Below are 18,396 nucleotides of genomic sequence, written 5' to 3' on the forward strand. Positions count from 1 at the left end.
ATTCTATACCTAGCTAATCCATCAATCTAGTAAAAAAGTAAAATAAAGAAAAATTCGACAGTCAAGGTCTCAATAAAATGGAAATTGTACGTACCCCTTTTCAGCAAGCTACTAGATAATGTGCTTCATTAAAATAGAAAGTAAATGAGAAAAAGGATTAAGTGGTATCCAATACAAGAGAAAATTTTTTAGCATCACGGGAGACGGAAGTCTTAGGGCAAGAGCTGGGCAACAGGCCTAGAAAGCATTGAGTCCATATTTTAGTAAAACATCAGAAAGCTCAGGAAAGATGTCTCTAGGAAAGAAAAATGGAGCTGACCAATTATTTGAAAGTTTTCAAACAGTGGAAAATTATATTGTAGAGCACTTTACAGAGCTTTTGGGCAGGGAACGACTTGAATGTTAAAAAAACAAGCAGATATCCAGCACTCTTCCCTCAGCTGTGAACAGTATATACAAAGCCATGAGAAAAGATGGGAAAAGGGAAGATAGTGTATAAATGTGCATAAAAAGCCAAAAGCTCTTTTCTCCTAGTAGAAAGATAATAAATAATGTCTAATATTTACAAATCAAGAGATGTCAATATACATTCATCATATAGAAAAACAGATTTTCAGGAAGTAAACCAATGAATTGAAACAGCATTGACTTTGGTACACAGATTTTCTTTCAGGGGTGTGGCAGTGTGTACAAAAAAGGGGCTTTTAATATAATGGCTTACCTTTTAGCAATTACCTATTATTTGAATTTTAAAGCTGATTACCTATAATATTGTTGTATGAAAGTTTTAAAAGAGGGGAACAAGAGTACACAGGTGGAACTAGCCTGCTTCTCTGTCTAAGGTATCTATAGTTAAGAATCCTTCTTCGAAAAGCAACGCCAAGAGAGAATGATTGGGCTGGGGCAAGTTCAGAGATCATTCAGTTCAACCTTCTGCTTTTACAGATGGAGAATTTGAGGCTACCAGAAAACAAGAGTCACCTAGCAAGTTAATGTGGGAGCGGGGTCTAGAAGTCCAGTCAGTGACTTCCTGTTTACTTCCCATATCTAAAGAAAAGAGTAAATAGAGCATAGAGAACTAAAAAAAGAAGTTTGATTTGAAGTCAGATTGAGTTTAAATTTTGGCTATTTGTTAAAAAAAAAATTAACAGTTATTTCTCTTACTTGGAGCAATATTGACCAGTTTTTGTTTAAGGACTATTTGCTTGTTTTTGTATGTGTGTTCACATCTCTTGCTCATTTTACTCTCACTTTATTGGGCTTTTTCTTTCTTTTTAGAAGTGTGTTATATATTAAGGATATAAATCTTTGTTTGTGTTTTAAGTTGTCAGTCTTTTCCCTACTTTGTCATTTGTCTTTTTACTTATGGTTTGGTTTTCTGCTAGTCTCTACTAAAAATACAAAAAATAGCTGGGTGTGGTGGCAGGCACCTGTAATCCCAGCTACTTGGGAGGCTGAGGCAGGAGAATTGCTTGAACTCGGGAGGCAGAGGTTGCACAGAGTCGAGATCACACCATTGCACTCCAGCCTGGGTGACAAGAGCAAAACTGCATCTCAAAAATAAATAAATAAAAATAAATTTTATCTTGTCAGATTTATTAACCTTACCCCTTATTGCACGTAGATTTTTAGCTTAGTTAGGAATTACATCCCATTCCCCTTGGTTGTGCAGGAATTTACTCATATTTATTGCATTTTAAATCTCTTATGCATTCAAAATTTATTTCCCATGTGTGATGACAGGAAAAGATCTAATTTTTAGTTTTTTATATGGCTATCTGGTTAACCAAACATTACTTATTTTAAAAAAGTCTACCTTTTCTCTCTGGTTTGAAATACCACCTTTATTGTATGATAAATTTCCATAGCAAATGGTTTTTTTGGTCTATATCTCTCTTCATTATTTGCCTGTTATTTCTGAGTTTCATTTGATAACAGTGAAAACTAGGAGTATGTGATGCAGTAAAACCTTTTATGAGTAGACAATTACTACATTATCTATAAACTATTGGGTAAATACTTATTCAAGTTACTTATTTTCTTTAAATGAAGGAAATAAACTCACTTTTTTGCATGTAGTGAAAGGAATGTGAACCTAAGTAAAGAGAGACTTATAAAAGTAAATTGTCTAAACTCCTTTTTGCTTGGAGCCTGAACAGGGTTTTGTAGAGAAGCTGTCTGATGCATGGGGTCAGGCTTTGAGGTCAGTCTCCTGCCCCTCAGTAGCTGTTTTGTTGTGGGCAAGTTCTTAATTTCCCAAGACTTCATTTCCTCACATCTAAACTGGAGATAATAAAGTCTTTCAGGGATGTTGTGAGCATAGTTCTGAGTGCCATCACCCCACATAGCATAATGCCAGCACATAAACACTCAGTAAATTTCAGTTTGCTTTCCTTCCAGGGGAAGATGTGTCTATAATTTTTACTATGAAATTTTTCTCCAACTAGTCATGAAAATAAGGATTAGCCTGTTTTTTACTCGAAAAAGCTGACTAAAAGGAGCATATGAGAAATCAAGATTATTTACTTTCCCAATTCCCTGTAGTTGTTGGTGCCTTTACTGGATACCAGCCTTCCTAGGCTGTTTTCAGAGTGAAACAGGAAAGGTGGGATGACAGCAACATGGAGATTGTTGACTTCTATGTGGCTCATGTAAGTCTAGAAGGAGGAGGAGGAATTCAGGAGGACAATTAAGAACAGAGATCAATGGGTGCAGCACACCAACATGGCACATGTATACATATGTAACAAACCTGCACGTTGTGCACACGTACCCTAGAACTTAGAGTATAATAATAAATAAATAGATAAATAAATAAAAAAGAACAGAGATCTTGCTTTCTTCTTCCTGATAGAGTATTGTTTTTAGCTTTCCAGTTCAAAGGAGGCATCTGGCTTATAATATTTTACGTTCGCTGAGTGTGGTGGCTCACGCTGTAATCCCGGCACTTTGGGAGGCTGAGGTCGGGAGTTCAAGACCAGCCTGACCAACATGGTGGAACCCCATCTCTACTAAAAATACAAAATTAGCCAGGCGTGGTGGCACATGCTGCAATCCCAGCTACTCGGGAGGCTGAGGCAGAAGAATCGTTTGAACCTGGGAGGCAGAGGTTGCGGTGAGCTGAGATTGTGCCATCGCACTCCAGCCTGGGCAACAAGAGCAAAACTCTAGCTCAAAAAAAAAAAAAAAAAACATTACTTTCTAAAATTTACAGAAAATCTCCTCTTTACCCTAAGGCCCCTCCCTACCCTGAAGTTGGTGAGGGAAGATTATAATTTATTACAATTTATGTCTGTTCAGAATGAAATGGAGATGTGAGGGGTTTTTTGGTGTTGGTGTTTTTTGTTTGTTTGTTTTGCCAAAATCCAGTAAAGGTTATTCATCTTTTAGAATCCCTACGTCTGATTTTCATTCAGAGTCCTATTTAGGCTTTATTTGGCCTAAGAATTTTCATAATTATCTCATTTGTAGTAAGATTGTAGTAAGTATAGATATACTTAAGGATATGTGTTTTAAAAACACTTAAAAATCATTTTGAGTTATTTTTATGAGTTATAGAAGCCCCACTTATTATTCTAATTCATAATTTCATTCAATCCTTTTAAAATAAACTCATTGAAAATAGTTCCTGTAACTCATCATTCAATGTTAAGGATTGTTATTATGTGAAAACATCTTAAAAGGCATGACATGATATGACTCAATTAGTTTTAATACAGCCCTGATTGGATTATATTAACGTGGCATTTGAGGAAGTGTTTTCAAATACATTTTTATTTAATTTTTACAACAGCATTGTGATATGTCAGTATTGTTAACCATCATTTATAGTTGAAGAGATTAAGGCCCAAAGAAGCTAAATTTTAAGTGGCTCAGGGTTACACAGCCAACCAGAGTAATAGACTCGAAATTCTCGTTTCGAATCCAGTGTTCCCGGAATGATGCTATAGTTTAGATATCCACTTGTGTTAATTTTTCCACACTAAAATTGCATCAGATTTTCCACTGAATGAATCCTGTGCTTTATTTGCAATATTCCATGTGTAACCTTTCAAACTTGCTTAGTTTTCGTAATTAATTTATATGTGTAGCTAAGTAGTCCTTTGGTATGGCCAAATGAGAACTATTTAAAAGGCATGAAAATCGCACTGTGAGTTAAGAGGGAACTTAGTGCTAAGGCCTGTTTTTATTTTCTAGGTAGCATTGCATGCTTGTGGAGTGGCAACAGACATGGTGATTGAGCACTGTATCAAAACACGGGCTTCCTTCGTCACATGCCCTTGCTGTTATGGTTTCATTCAGAACACCTCAAAGTTTAATTTTCCAAAAAGGTGAGAAATTTAGTGTTCTACCTAAGACACCAACATGGGTATAAGCCAGGACACAAAACTTGTTTGATATAAAGTTGCAATGACTTCATTTGGAGCTCATTTCCTCTTTTCACAATGTCAAATTTTGTTTATAAATTGTATAAGGAAGAGAAGAACTCCTTTATGTTTGTCCCTGATTTTTCCCTTGGATCCAGTTTTTGCTGAAATTTAGAAGCAAGGCTATCCAGGAGTCAGGCAACTAGAAGTCTATCGGCTTTAGCACTTCTCTCTGTATTTCTGAATAAATTTAAAACTATAACCGTAATATCTATGAGAGGCAGTCAAGTACAGTAAAGTGTTTAGGACCTGGAAGTATAGTGCCTGGGGGAAAATACTAGCTCCTTATCATTTTATAAGGCAAATTACTTAAACTTTTTTTACCTTAGTTTTCTCATCTACAAAATGAGGGTTTTGATAATAACTACCTCAAGGTTTTTGTGAAAATTTAATGATATGTGTAAAGCCTTTAGAAGTGGCAATAATAAGTACTCAATAAATATGAACTGTTGCTAATAATGGTAGTAATGTCACAGGATTCTTGGGGCATTGCTTTGCCAGCTGGAACCTCTGTGGTTGGTGGCGCCTTTGCCTGAGTTTTGCTTGGGCCCACTGGGCTCATTCCGCTCACTCAGCCTGGAAGGCTGCTCTTGGCTTGCACTACCAGCCCAGATCCCACACCTGCCAAAGATGAGTCAGGTACAGAGTGGTGAGGGGTACATGAATGAGCAAGCACAGGGTCCGGCCACTTCACACAGCCAGGCATGCTGGCTGCTGTGGGGCAGGCATCTCCAGGCACCAGCATGGGTGCTGGTTCCCTGTGAGGCTGCAGCCGGACCAGGTGTACTGAAAGCAGCTTCCACTGTGAGCACTAGGGAACACGGTGGCAACCAGAAGCTTGGAAATGCCAGGAGCCGCAGAGCCCCTCAGAGGGTGTCACAGCCCTGGCTCAGGGAGCTTCTATGTCTGGGTTCCCTGAAGGGCCGCATCTCTTCTCTCCTCTCTTCTCTCCTCATGCTTGCAACATGGCGAGTGGGTATATTTGGGGGCAAGGGGGCATGTCAGCCCTGTTTGTGTTACAACTCTTAGTCCTGCCATTTGGCAGTTCCTGAGCTCTTGTCCCAAATCCAGGAAGAATGAGGTACACAGACAATTGGAGGATGAGCAAGGCAAAGAGGTGCTTTATTGAGCAACAGTACAGCTCTCAGGAGATACAAAGTGGGTAGATCCTCTCCACAGACAGTCATCCCAATGTCTGCTCAGCTCTCAGCCGAGAGGAGACCCACAGAGGGTAGCTTCTCTCCATAGGCAGATCATCCCAATGTCTACTCAGCTCTCAGATGGAAGGAGACCCACAGTAGGGAGCTGTTCTCTGCAGGCAGGTCCCCTCCCCTCCCCTCCCCTCCCCTCCTCTCCTCTCCTCATCTCTGCAACCCTCAGCAGAGAAGAGATCCAGAGTGGGTAGCTTCTTTCTGCAGGCAGGTCATCCATTGTCTGCCCAAGTCTGGCAGAGTCTGGGGTTTTTATGGACTCCAGAGGGAAGGAAGTGCATGCTGATTAGTCCATGGGTGGCCATGGGTGGGCCTGGAAAAAGCACTATAAGTTCTCACTTTGGTCCACAGAGCTGGCAGCCTGGGCCCCAGGCTTCGGGCCATTCCTCAGTTGATGGTGGGGCTTCACCAGGGACTTGCCCCTTTCTACCTAGGAGCCTGTCTGCCTCCTGTTGCCGTCAACCTACCATCCATGGCGCCCATGGCACCCAGGCTGTTTGTGCCAAGGGGTGCCTACAGGCCCATGTCAAGCTGCCCTCAGTCCCCCCTTGGCCTCCCTCTCATGCTCATCAGCGCCCAAAGTCTAGAGGCGGCTGAGGCGGGGGTGGGGGCTGGCATGTCAGCACCACCTTGAGTGCATGCACATCTGGCCAGGTCACCACAGTGCCTAGGCTTGACCTCAACATTTGGTGACCTTTACAGTATGTTACTACCACTTCCCGTCTTTTTCACACCTATGTAGATTTACTGACATTTGTCCTCCCTTGTCCTTTGAACTGATCTCTTTAGGAAGTTTCTTTGTGAATAAGACCTATCTCAATCACCAAAAATAGAGTTGGGAATTTATAAATAGCATACTGTTTCTACAGTATGTGAAAAGAAGTACTCATTTCAAACAAACTAATTGACACTAATAAATTTAGTATCAAATGTATAAGTTAATGTTTTTGAATGACTTAAGAGTGAAGGCTATAGCATTAATAAAAGACAATGTTTATGGAATATATGTTTATCTTTATTAGCTATGACAACAGTGATTTCCTGATGTATTAATCACACCTTTTAAAATTTTCTGATGTTTTATTATTTGCTGATCCTGGAGAGACTGTTCCTCCCAGGGCTAGCCAATTCCTAGAGATAGTAAAGGTCTTATGAACAAGCATACCTTGCATAAGTAAACCAACCAACCCAGAGCCCTTACCCCACAACTACCTCCTTTATTAAACTCTTACTACTTCCAGACCACTATCCCCTCGTCCTACTACCCTAGGGCCAGATATCAAACAAGTAGGAACAGCGCTATGCCTGAGTTCACTGATATTGTTCAAACTAGGCACTCTCAAACCTGCTTACCTCACCTTTTTCTTCCCATGGAAACCTCTGCCTCCTGACCTATACTGGTGTTTCCCCATGTGGCCCTTCATCACATGGCGTGCCCCCTCTTCTTGGGGAACTGTGAGTAATAAAGTATCTTTTCAATGGCAGTCCGCTCCTGATCAGTTGGCTGTGCCACATGTTAAAACACCTGGATCTTAGTGTTCCCATGAGGTGTAGAGACAAAAAAAGTGCTTCTCTAACATTGTAAACAATCTGTGGAACAGATTTCTTAAAATTGATAACATATTGATGATATGCTTTTCTATCTTTTTATAAAAGCATTTCAAACTGGCATAGTTTTTACTTTACCATAGCATTTTATACTTTTTACATACAAAGACTATTTATATAATTCAGTTTCTTCAAGATTATTTTACTCTTAATACTTAGTATGATGACTAATTCTTTTTTTTTTCTGTTTCAGTGAGCAATTCAAGAAAACTTTATCATACAAGGTAACGTTAAAAAGATGTCATCCTAATACACTTTTTATCCTTTATATTTTTCCCTCTCATATTTCTAGTGGAGTAAATAATCTGTAGTTATAATTGAATAACTCATGAATGTCTACTGTGGGTTTCTTTTTCTCTTTCTTTTGCAAATCCAGATTAACTCTTCAAGTAGGTAACAAGATTTGTGAAGGGTCTGACATTTTAACTCTACTCGCAGTCTAACAAGTTAGCCTGCCAGTGGATGCTGGCAGAAGATATGAGACCCCTAAGTCAGAGACAAAGGACAGTTTGTTGCTCATGGCAGTAGTGGTAGCCACAATACCATTGTTTTCACACTGACTCTCTGCCACCCAATTTCCACAGGGCAGAAGCAAATGGGCCAGGTAACACCTGCCCTTTTATTCCAAGGGGAGATACTATATATTGTCCAAGACTGTTTACTCTGCAAATGTGCTTGAAAAGATAATCTAAAACAGAGGAAAATTCTGTTGTAAAAGGTCAGATAGTAAATATTTTAGACTATGCTGGCCACAACAAATCTCCAAGTATTCCTCTTCACTGTCCTTGACATTCTTATTGTTTTTGTTGTTCTTGGTTTACAACTCTTTAAAAATATAAAAACTTTCTTAACTCACAAGCTACACAAAAACTGGTCATAGGCTAGACTTGGCCTGTGGGCCACAAACCTTGCTGACTACTGATCTGGAACAACGACAGTCAGTGTCTCTGCTTGTAAAACATGAAGAAACACAAGAGACCCACAGAGAATTGTCTTCCAAAAGTAGTCAGAACACATACAGTTTTTAGTCACCAATCTGATCAAAACAGTTTCTAGCTTCCTAAACATCACCACTATCCAATTAACTGGTCAATAGCATGATATAATATAATTTAAGAAATGATAATATTTGAGAAAAATATATAAATAATTCCATTAGAAGTTGATAAATTCATTTGGATTCTTAGTTAATGCCACTTTTTGCACGGACTCACTAAAAAGAGACTCATTTTACATACCAGCCCCTATATTTTAGGACTTTAACTTTCTCTTCCATCAAATAGTTGAAATATAATGAGGTATAGTGACCTAAAAATGTTCATTGTTACCACCTCAGCAGCTGTATCTCCTTCATTCCTGCTTTATAACTCAAATGCCCACTTCCAACTCTGTCTCTTACCACCTCACGTGCTACTCACACCTTCCTCCCTTCCTACCAACTCCGCACACTGTACAAATATGCACAGATATGGAGGGTGAGAACCTTTAGTGTTCATGCTTTCAGCCAAAACCACAACATTGCTGGCCTTCACCTACTGGATTAAAACTTTACATATTTTAGGAAATATATGATTTTGGAGGAAACATTAGGACCCAAGAAACTTTGTTTGCATAGCATTCAGAACATCTCACCTTTCTCTCACAAGGCTATGCCAATAAAGTAGAAAATAAATTAGGAAAACAGGCCAGGTGCAGTGGCTCACACCTGTAATCCCAGCACTTTGGGAGGCCAAGGCAGGCAGATCACTTGAGAACAGAATTCAAGACCAGCCTGACCAACATGGTGAAAGCCCGTCTCTACTAAAAATACAAAAATTAGCTGGGCATGGTGACACACACCTGTAATCTCAACTACTCAGGAGGCTGAGGCACGAGAATTGCTTGAGACCAGGAGGCAGAGGTTGCAGTGAGCTGAGATTGTGCCATTGCACTCCCACTCCAGCCCGGGTGACAGAGTGACACTCTGTCTCAATAAAGAGAGAGGAGTGGAGAGGAGAGGAGAGGAGAGGGGAGGGGAGAGGAGGGGAGGGGAGAGGAGAGGAGAGGATAGGAAGAGGAGAGGAAAGGAGAGGGAAGAGGAGAGGAGAGGAGAGGGAAGAGGAGAGGAGAGGAGAGGGAAGAGGAGAGGAGAGGGAAGAGGAGAGGAAAAGAAAGGAAAAGGAAAGAAAAGAAAAAAGAACTTGGGAAAACAAAAACTAAACCCCTGTTTCTAATCCCTCCTTGAGTGATACTAGTTAAACCAAACAATGAGAGGATGTATGGAAAAAATCAAGGGTGGTGAAGAGATAGGCTGCTAATGGTCTCCTGACTAGAAAAGAATATAAAATTTCTACAGTAGGGACGGGGCACACACAGTCTTTCAGAAAGCAGAAACTCTCCAGTACACCAGTCATAACCTTTTTACTCTTTCTCCAACACCCCCAAAAGCTGCTTGGCCTTTTGAAGGCCTCAGAACTTTGTGCCAAAGTACCTTGAGACTCACTTAGGAAGTGTTTTTCTCTATAGTTCAATTTAGACAGCAACCTTTCCTGAGTACCTACCATGTGCCTTGCCCTTTCAGAACTTGATTTTGACCAAAGAGAACATACACACAAATAATTCCAATAAAATATGGTGAGACTTATCAGTACAAGAGAACTGAATCTTATCTGAGATTGCGATTGCCTTGACATTACCGTTATATAAAATGAATCTTAATTTACAAACACCATGAGGACAAAGTGCACACTGTTTCTTCAAGTCATGTAATTCTGAATTATCCTTCTCTCCCTTCATTGATGCCTGTTAGTTTGTGGGGAGTTAAAGTTATTAATTGAAACCATTTTATTAGTTTCTCACCCATTGTCATGAAATTTTATAGTTAGCATTAATTTTTTTTTAAAGCATACAAGTTGAGACAAAGATATCCCTTTTTAAAAACCAACATTGCCACAGTCATTTCACTTATTAAAAATGGAGGGTTCAAATTTAATGTACAGAATACTAAAGGAACAAATGATGAATCTGAGTTTAACCTGTTTGCTAAGCTGACAGGTGAGATTATGTACACACTTAGAAACAACAGCTGTTCTGAATGAACAGTTGTTGTGGGATCATTGCTTCATTTCGACTCTGCCTAATCACTCACTTTTGGCTACATGCAGATTTAAGAGTACTGTGCAAAATCATCAACTGATTTTAAAGCCTTCTTTTCTTTTTCATTAATGCACTCTTTCCTAAGATTGTTAAGCAGAAGTAATAATCAGGTGCTTACCTCAGGCTGTCTTTACAGTTTGTCTTAAAGCAGAAAGGGATACACTTCTGCAGCCTTTTGGAGTGAGAGAAAGAGATTCAGGTTTCTCTCCTCTAAAAGGACTGAGTAAAGGGAAGAGTCAGGACAAGTCAAGAACTCCCTACCACCCTGCTGGATATCCCAGAAAACTACAGAAACCACACAGAGATCTGCATTGCTTCCTTTTCCTCTGATAGAATGAAAAGCCACTTAGCAGGCCAGGCGCAGTGCCTCATGCCTGTAATCCCAGCATTTTGGGAGGCAAGGTGGGCAGATCACAAGGTCAGGAGTTCGAAACCAGCCTGGCCAATACAAAAAAAAAAAAAAGTAAATACAAAAATTAGCCAGCATGGTGGCGTGCACCTATAGTGCCAGCTACTCAGGAGGTTGGGGCAGGAGAATTGCTTGAATCCAGGAGATGGAGGTTGCATTGAGCCAAGATTGCAGCACTGCACTCAAGCCTGGGCAACAGAGCAAAACTCCATCTCAAAAAAAAAAAAAAAAAAAAAGAAAAGAAAAGAAAAGCCACTGCCTGGAACCACATTCCAGAGTTGCAAATAAATTTTATAAAAGAAAAATATAAGTGAATTTTTGGTCTTTTAATTTAACACATTATAATAGCAAAATGTAACTATATTTTTATATTTCAGCTAAAAGCAACTGGGCAAAATGACCCTGAGAATTTTCTGTGCCTCTATTCTTAAGAACTAAATCTGGGCCGGCTGGGCATGGTGGCTCACGCCTGTTAATTACAGGACTTTGGAAGGCCAAGGCGGGCGGATCACCTGAGGCCAGGAGTTCGAGACCAGCCTGGCCAACATGGTGAAACCCCGTCTCTACTAAAAAAGAAAAATAATAATAATACAAAAAATTAGCCGGATGTGGTGCCATGTGCCTATAGTCCCAACTACACGGAGGCTGAGGCATGAGAACCACTGGGAGTCTGGTAGGCAAAGGTTGCAGTGAGCTGAGATCACACCACTGCACTCCAGCCTGGGCGACAGTGAGACTGTCTCAAAACAAAACAAAAAAATACAGTGTACTTGAAGGGAAGAAATTATTAAGTAGCATCTTCTGAAAGTTTACTTTTTTCAAAAATACTATTTGTGCAGTACTTTATTCAATTAAACAATGTTGAACTCCAGAAAAATGAGTTAGTTTTTTTGGTGGTTGTTTTTATAACTTTGAAGCAGAAGATAAAAATAAACCCACATTCTATTGCTTTTTCTTTTAGGAACACATGATTCTGTGCAGATTTGCAGACCAGACAGCTGTCCAGCTCCCACCCCAACGAAGGCTCATAGGTATATGTTTTCACAGAGCAGCTGTTGAGTGTATTATGCACAATATGACTGGGAATTATTGGACCAAGTCTATATGGGAAAAATTTAGCAACATGAAGTCTATTTTTCAATGAGAAACTAAATATGTTCTTCCCCCAAAAACTTAATTCATATTGAAAACGGTATTGTAACTATAACATTTTATCCTATTTTGGTTAACTTTAATACTTTTAAATATATTTTGAATGTCTGTACATTGAGTAGAATTCTTACATTAAATCTCTTATTGTTATGAACAAACTGCAAGATCTATCAAAAGCCATGAAAGAAAATAATAAAGATTAAAAAGTCAACTATATATACCAAAATTGATGCATTATAAAATGTATACACAGGGATGATAATGTTTTCTTTCTCAGGAAAAAGGATACTTGTGTATCATTTATCATAGACCAATTTGTTTGACAATATTAAACATTACCTAAATTGGAAGACCACAGAAACATTTCAAGTTTAATAAGTAATTGATTTATTGAAGACTTCATTTTAGAAAAAGAAATCACATTTAAAAGAATAATAGCAGTTAATAGTTATACATTTAAGCACTGAGCTAAATGTTCTCGCCTGTTATCTCAGTAAATTCTTACAAATATACATATGGGGTAGTACTATTATTTACATTTTAATGACAAGAAAACTGAGACAAAAGCTTGCCTGGGGTCCTTCATCTGGTAGATGATGGAGCTATACTATGAACCCAAATTATTTGATTCTGGACATGAAGTTCTTGTCTACTTTAGTTACTACTTCCCAGCATACTAGTGTCACATAAGGGTTTAAGATAAGTGGGTTCAGCCAAAACTAATCTTAAAATTATTCAGAGAAGCTCAACATTGGACACCATTATATTTTTTCTCTAAATTTCCAATGTAGCCCCTTTTCCTCCATGATATACTAGAAGACAGATTGTTGTTTCTTTGGCTGAGCACCAGATGAAGCTGTTAGCTTACATTCAGAGACCAAGTTGTATGAGAAATAGCTATCTTTAAACTCTAAAATCAAAGGCAGCATAGCAAGATGCTCACACTTGGTGACCTGAGACCTGAGACTGAAGGAGTAAGTGATTCCTTCTCTTTCTCACTGTCTGCAGCATAAACATTTGGAAAGAACTCATTCTCTCCTGCCTGCAACCTCTGTCTTTCAATGCCTTTCCTTCTTGCTCCTCCTTTTCCCATCTCCAACACTTTGAATTAATCGAACATACATTTGATGAGACTCCATTCACTAGACCCATGTCTTAGTCTGTTTTGCACTGCTATAACACAGTACCATAGACTGGGTAATTTAGAATGAACAGATTTTTATTTGACTCACATTTCTGGAGGCTAGGAAATCCAAGATCAAGGGGTTGGCATCTGGTGAGGGTCTTCTTCCTGCATCATAACATGATGAAAGGCATCACATGGCGAGAGAGAGAGAGCAAGAGAAGGCTGAACTTGTCCTTTTATAAGGAGCTCACACTCTAGATAATGAACCCACTACCATGATAATGGTATTAATTCATTCACTTCACCCTCTTGGCCTAATCACCTCACATTAGGCCCCACTTCCTAACACTATTGCATTGGGGATTCAATTTCCAACACATGCTTTCCAGAGAATACATTCAAATGATAGCAATCCAATGAAGACATAATTAGTGTGGTGGATGGATGGGTACGTGGTAGATGTGTGTCTTAGGTATCAAACTAAAGGGGAGTAGCTGGCAGGGAAGTTGCTAGAGTGGCGGGGGGCAGGGGCTTTTGGCAATGGGAAGAACAGGGGGAATCACATTGAGAGAAAGCTGTCACGTCTACATCTCTGCTTTACACACAGGCCATTCCTGTGTTCTGCAAACATTTTTAGGAAACTCCCCAGGCCCACAAAGGTAGACTACCAGCAGCTAAATTTCAGTTGTAGAGACACTTCAACATGTGAAAACATGAAATTCTTCTACATAATGGAAAAGGAAAAATTAACTGGACTGGGATCAAAGCCAAGGGTAAATGAGCTGCAATGTAAACCCCGGGTGGGTACTTAAGGAATGTAGAGCATCCCATTCTGACAGAGAGTGTTTCATTTTAAACTAAAAAGTAGATGGGAGAAACATTTACAGATGTCTTAAAGGAAAGACAATATTTTAAGGGAAAAAAAGGAATGTCAGCCATAAGGCTGTTAATGAAGAAGCGATGATTTTGCCTAAATGGAATTCTAGACATCCCTTTTTATATCATTTCTAACACAGTTTATTCTTTGTGGGATGGGCCCTTTTAAGGAAAATGTACAAAATAAACATTTTAAATGTGAGTCTCTCATTGCTAATTCTTACCTACTGATTTCACCTTCCACTGTTTTTTTCTGTGAGGATTCTGTTGTTCACAGAACTTTCCTATTTTGGTGATCTGTCTTCATTTCTGAAGTTGTTTAATTTATCACTTTCCACTATCATTCAGTGTTGACGCATTATTATAATTGTTTAGGAAAAATCGAATGAAATTCTGCATAGTCGGTGATCTTTTTCCAGGAGGATGAAGAAGCTTATATATTGAATTTAGAGCAATTGAAAGTATAAAAGTAAATCATGGCTTTGAATATATTCAGCCCCAAATCATTTTTCCCAAGCTACTTTTAAAGTTTGTGTTTGCCAAAGGAAAACAAATTAACTGCTTTTCTTGCAAGTCAGGTTTCCTCTTTTGTCTTCCAAAGATTGTAAAGGAAATACAATACCACTATTTTATAGAGGTACAGGAGCTCGGAAAATTAAGAGTATACTACACTCAACATTACATTTCCACCTGAAATAAAAGGCATGTAATTGAGAATTTTCTCAAATATTTTTCATTTCTCACTTCTTTATAGCCCTAAAACACTTCAGCTGGAAAAGCTAACACCCCTTAATCAGCATGTTATTTTAAATATTCTTAAAGGCACATTTTTTTCCCACAACTTTACAGATAAGGTAGTTTTACAGGGAAAGCAGAGAAAAGGTCTTTAATTGTATTTTTAACCAAAGTAGGAAATACAGTCTGAGGCTCTAATTTGAGATTTGCTTATAAATACATTTGAAAAGGTTAACATTCTTTAAATTATTAGCAGAGGCAAATATATGAAGTGCCATGTTTTTGTCACCATCATCTTTCCACACTGATCAAGAATTAAATTGAAAGAAACTAAACAAGACTTAAAGGGTACAAAGCATGCTCCATAGTACCTGCAGATTTTGTCACTATATAAATTCCCTTAAACAAGCTGAAATTGTCCTGCTAGTGAAAGGGGGTCTCATGATACCATTTGACTGTATTTCAGGAAAACAGTGCATGTGCTTGGTGGATCTGGATCGAGCAAGAGCTGCAGAAGAATGTGGCTACTCTGTTCAAGTGATATCCATGGAGCCAGAGAGCTGCTCTCCCAAAAATAACATGATTGTGGGAGTCCCCATTTAAAATGAGACATTCACATTTGATATTTTGCCATCCGTCTTCACGTTGGATGCCCGGTGGCATTCAGGAGGTTCTTGGCATAACCAGGAAACAGCATTAGCCATCTTGAACCTATTGTGCTCAGGAAGGAAAGCAATAGGAAAATCTTGGAAGAAAGGCTCCCTGCAAAGCATCACAAATGCTCTTACAATGTATGATTAAAGGACTGCTGGTTTTCATAGTGAGAATCCCCTGAAGTCTCGGCTGCCAAAAGAATAATACCAGTGGAGGCTCCATCACAGGAATAACAATTTCCTTCTCACTTCACAAGCTCTTCTGATCTTGCCAATGTGATGTTTAATTCAAAACAGCGCACTTACAGCCTTTATTTTATACTTACTTAAATATTCACATGGGGACTGAAAGTAGACTCAGTAGAGTTTTTTTAAATATATTTTTAACAATTGTACTTTTTCTATCACTTTAAAAAAATCTAGTCAGGTAATTATAGTTATTTTTAAGCTGGGGTTAGTTGAACTTGTATAGCATTTAATATACTCCTTTTAAATATATTTCTGCCAGGCATGGTGGCTCATGCCTATAATCCCAGCACTTTGAGAGGCCAAGGTAGGAGGATCATTTGAGCCCAGGATATCGAGACCAGCCTGTGCTATAAAAAAATCAAAAAAATGAGGTGGGAGGATCACTTGAGCCCAGGAGGTCACGGCTGCAATGAGCCATGATAGCACCATGGCACTCCTGCCTGGGTGACAAAGCGAGACCCAGACTCCCAATGAATGAATGAATGAATTTCCCATAAATTACCAAATGAGACCATCACTGGTTCAAATTATTAATAATTGCAATAAATTTCCTATTATGGGAATGTGGAATTTGAGGGTCCAGTATTTTCAGGACCTTGGCCTAGATTCTTTTCAATTCAAAGATGAGTTGCAAAAGACATAATGTTTTGCCTATGGAAGTAAATCATCTAGAAGAAAAAGATTAAAGAATTAGTTAAGCTTTTTTTTTTTTTTTTTTTTTTTTTGAGACAAAGTTTCACTCTTGTTGCGCAGGCTGGAGTGCAATGGCACGATCTTGGCTCACTACAACCTCTGCATTCTCCTGCCTCAGCCTCCCCAGTAGCTGAGATTATAGGCACCCGCCACCATGCCCGGCTAATTTTTTTTGTAATTTCAGTAGAGATCGGGTTTCTCCATGTTGGCCAGACTGGTCTCAAACTCCCAACCTCACGTGATCTACCCGCCTCGACCTCCCAAAGTGCTGGGATTACAGGTGTGAGCCCCCGCAGTTGGCCAAGTTCTTTATGTAATACTACAATGTGTTGTCACAGAATTTGTTACTCAGATATCAATCATTTTTATTGGTATATTTCTGGGTAAAACTTATTAGTGGTGTGAGGAGTGCAGAATATGGAAGCTTATTTGAATAGTTCTCTTTAAATTCTTTTTCTGCCAGCCAACATTTTAAAAGACAAATGATGCATCCTCTCTCAATGCTGCTAATTCTTTAACTTTTACATGTCTCAGTTTATTCCATATGAGATTTATTTTAATGTTTTCAACCCCTGTATAATATGTATCATGAGGAGAAAGCACTTTCATTGATCATCACTATGGATTAAAATATAGGAATATTTTACAGGGCAGTATGGGTTGGGGTGGGAGACATATTGGAATTGTGTTTTCTGGGATAAAATTTTTAAAAAGAATTAACCATTAGCCCTGAGTATTTTAGTCATTTGTGCCTACAGATAACAACATGCTCTTTTATTCTGGACTTTCTTCTTTTAATTGAGGTTTAATTTATATACAATACAATAACAGATTTTTAAGTATTCATTTGAGATGTTTTGACAACTGTATATACACATGCAACCATCACTGAAATCAGATATAGAATATTCCCATTAAATATTGTCAGGTAAACACATTGAGAATATTTTTTCAAGTCTGTGGCTTACCTACTTATTTTCGTAATGAATGTTTTAATTGTGATGAAGATTTAATTTACCCTTTTACTTTAATGATTAATATTTTCTGTGTCTTTTCTAATAAATTTTACCAACTCTGATGTTATAAAGATTTCTCCTAAGATTTTCTTTGTAGAAACTTTATGGTCCTAGCTTATTACATTTAGGTCTACGATCGATCTCAAATCAAACTCACATATAAAGGTAGGTAGGTTTTGAGGAATATATAGTTGTTTCAACATCATTAAATAAAAATCCCTTCCTCTCTTCATTGAACTGCCTTGGCACTTCAGTTGAAACTCAGTTGATCTGTATGTATGGTTATATTTCTGAATTCTCTAATCTTCCATTCATCTGTTTGTTTTGATTGCTGTAGCTTTATAGTAAATCTGGAAATCAGGTAGTTTGTCTCCCAATTTTATTTTTCATTCTCTAGATTATTTTGGCTGTTCTGGATCCACTGTATCCACAGATAAATCATAGAATTGGCTTATCAATTTCTTTTTTAAATTTTACCAAAAAAGCTTGTTGGGATTTTTGGTATTGCCTGTTCTCTTCAGATTAACTTGAGGAAAATTAATGTCTTAACAAGACTGAATCTTAAAATCTATGAAGATATCTTTGCATGTGTTTAGTTCTCCTTTAATTACTCAGAAATATTTTGTAATTTTCTGTGTAGAGGATTTATTTCATTTATTATGATTTTATTTTTTTGATGTTATTACCCTGAGTTTTTTATATGGTGTTCCCCATACTTAGAATAACCTCCTTTTACCCCTCCAACTAGCTTAATGTCATTCATCCTTCCGCTCTGAGACTTGACCTCCCTGGAATTAGGTATCTGTTATAAAATGTCTACCATCCAGACTAGTCTTCTCAGTCCTCCCGAGGTGACTCAAGGTACACCCCACCCCCACCACCAAAAACAGAAAGCCTATCTGATAAGTATGGAGAAGAAAAATGAAAGGGGAGTCGGGCGTGGTAGCTCGTGCCTATAATCTCATCAATTTGGGATGCTGAGGCAGGTGGATCACTTGAGGTCAGGAGTTTGAGACTAGCCTGACCAACATGGTGAAACCCTGTCTCTACAAAAAATACAAAAATAAGCCTGGTGGTGGTTGCATATGCCTGTAATGCCAGCTACT

General features: G+C 38.5%; 1 protein-coding gene across 3 annotated transcripts in view; it reads left to right on the top strand.

Annotated features, from left to right (window-relative positions):
* The window catches only part of GSTCD (glutathione S-transferase C-terminal domain containing), a 132,599-nt gene extending 115,238 nt beyond the window's left edge, over window positions 1-17,361 (top strand). For all 3 annotated transcript variants that reach the window (XM_005555611.5, XM_005555610.4, XM_074040259.1), the window contains 4 exons: window positions 4,198-4,331; window positions 7,440-7,470; window positions 11,752-11,821; window positions 15,146-17,361. In XM_005555611.5, coding sequence (XP_005555668.3) covers window positions 4,198-4,331; window positions 7,440-7,470; window positions 11,752-11,821; window positions 15,146-15,282 — 372 coding nt within the window. In that variant the 3' untranslated portion in view covers window positions 15,283-17,361. The remainder of the gene's footprint in view (window positions 1-4,197; window positions 4,332-7,439; window positions 7,471-11,751; window positions 11,822-15,145) is intronic.
* The last annotated feature ends 1,035 nt before the right edge of the window (window positions 17,362-18,396 follow it).

Source organism: Macaca fascicularis, chromosome 5 (assembly GCF_037993035.2).
Source record: "Macaca fascicularis isolate 582-1 chromosome 5, T2T-MFA8v1.1".
Lineage (NCBI taxonomy): Eukaryota > Metazoa > Chordata > Mammalia > Primates > Cercopithecidae > Macaca > Macaca fascicularis.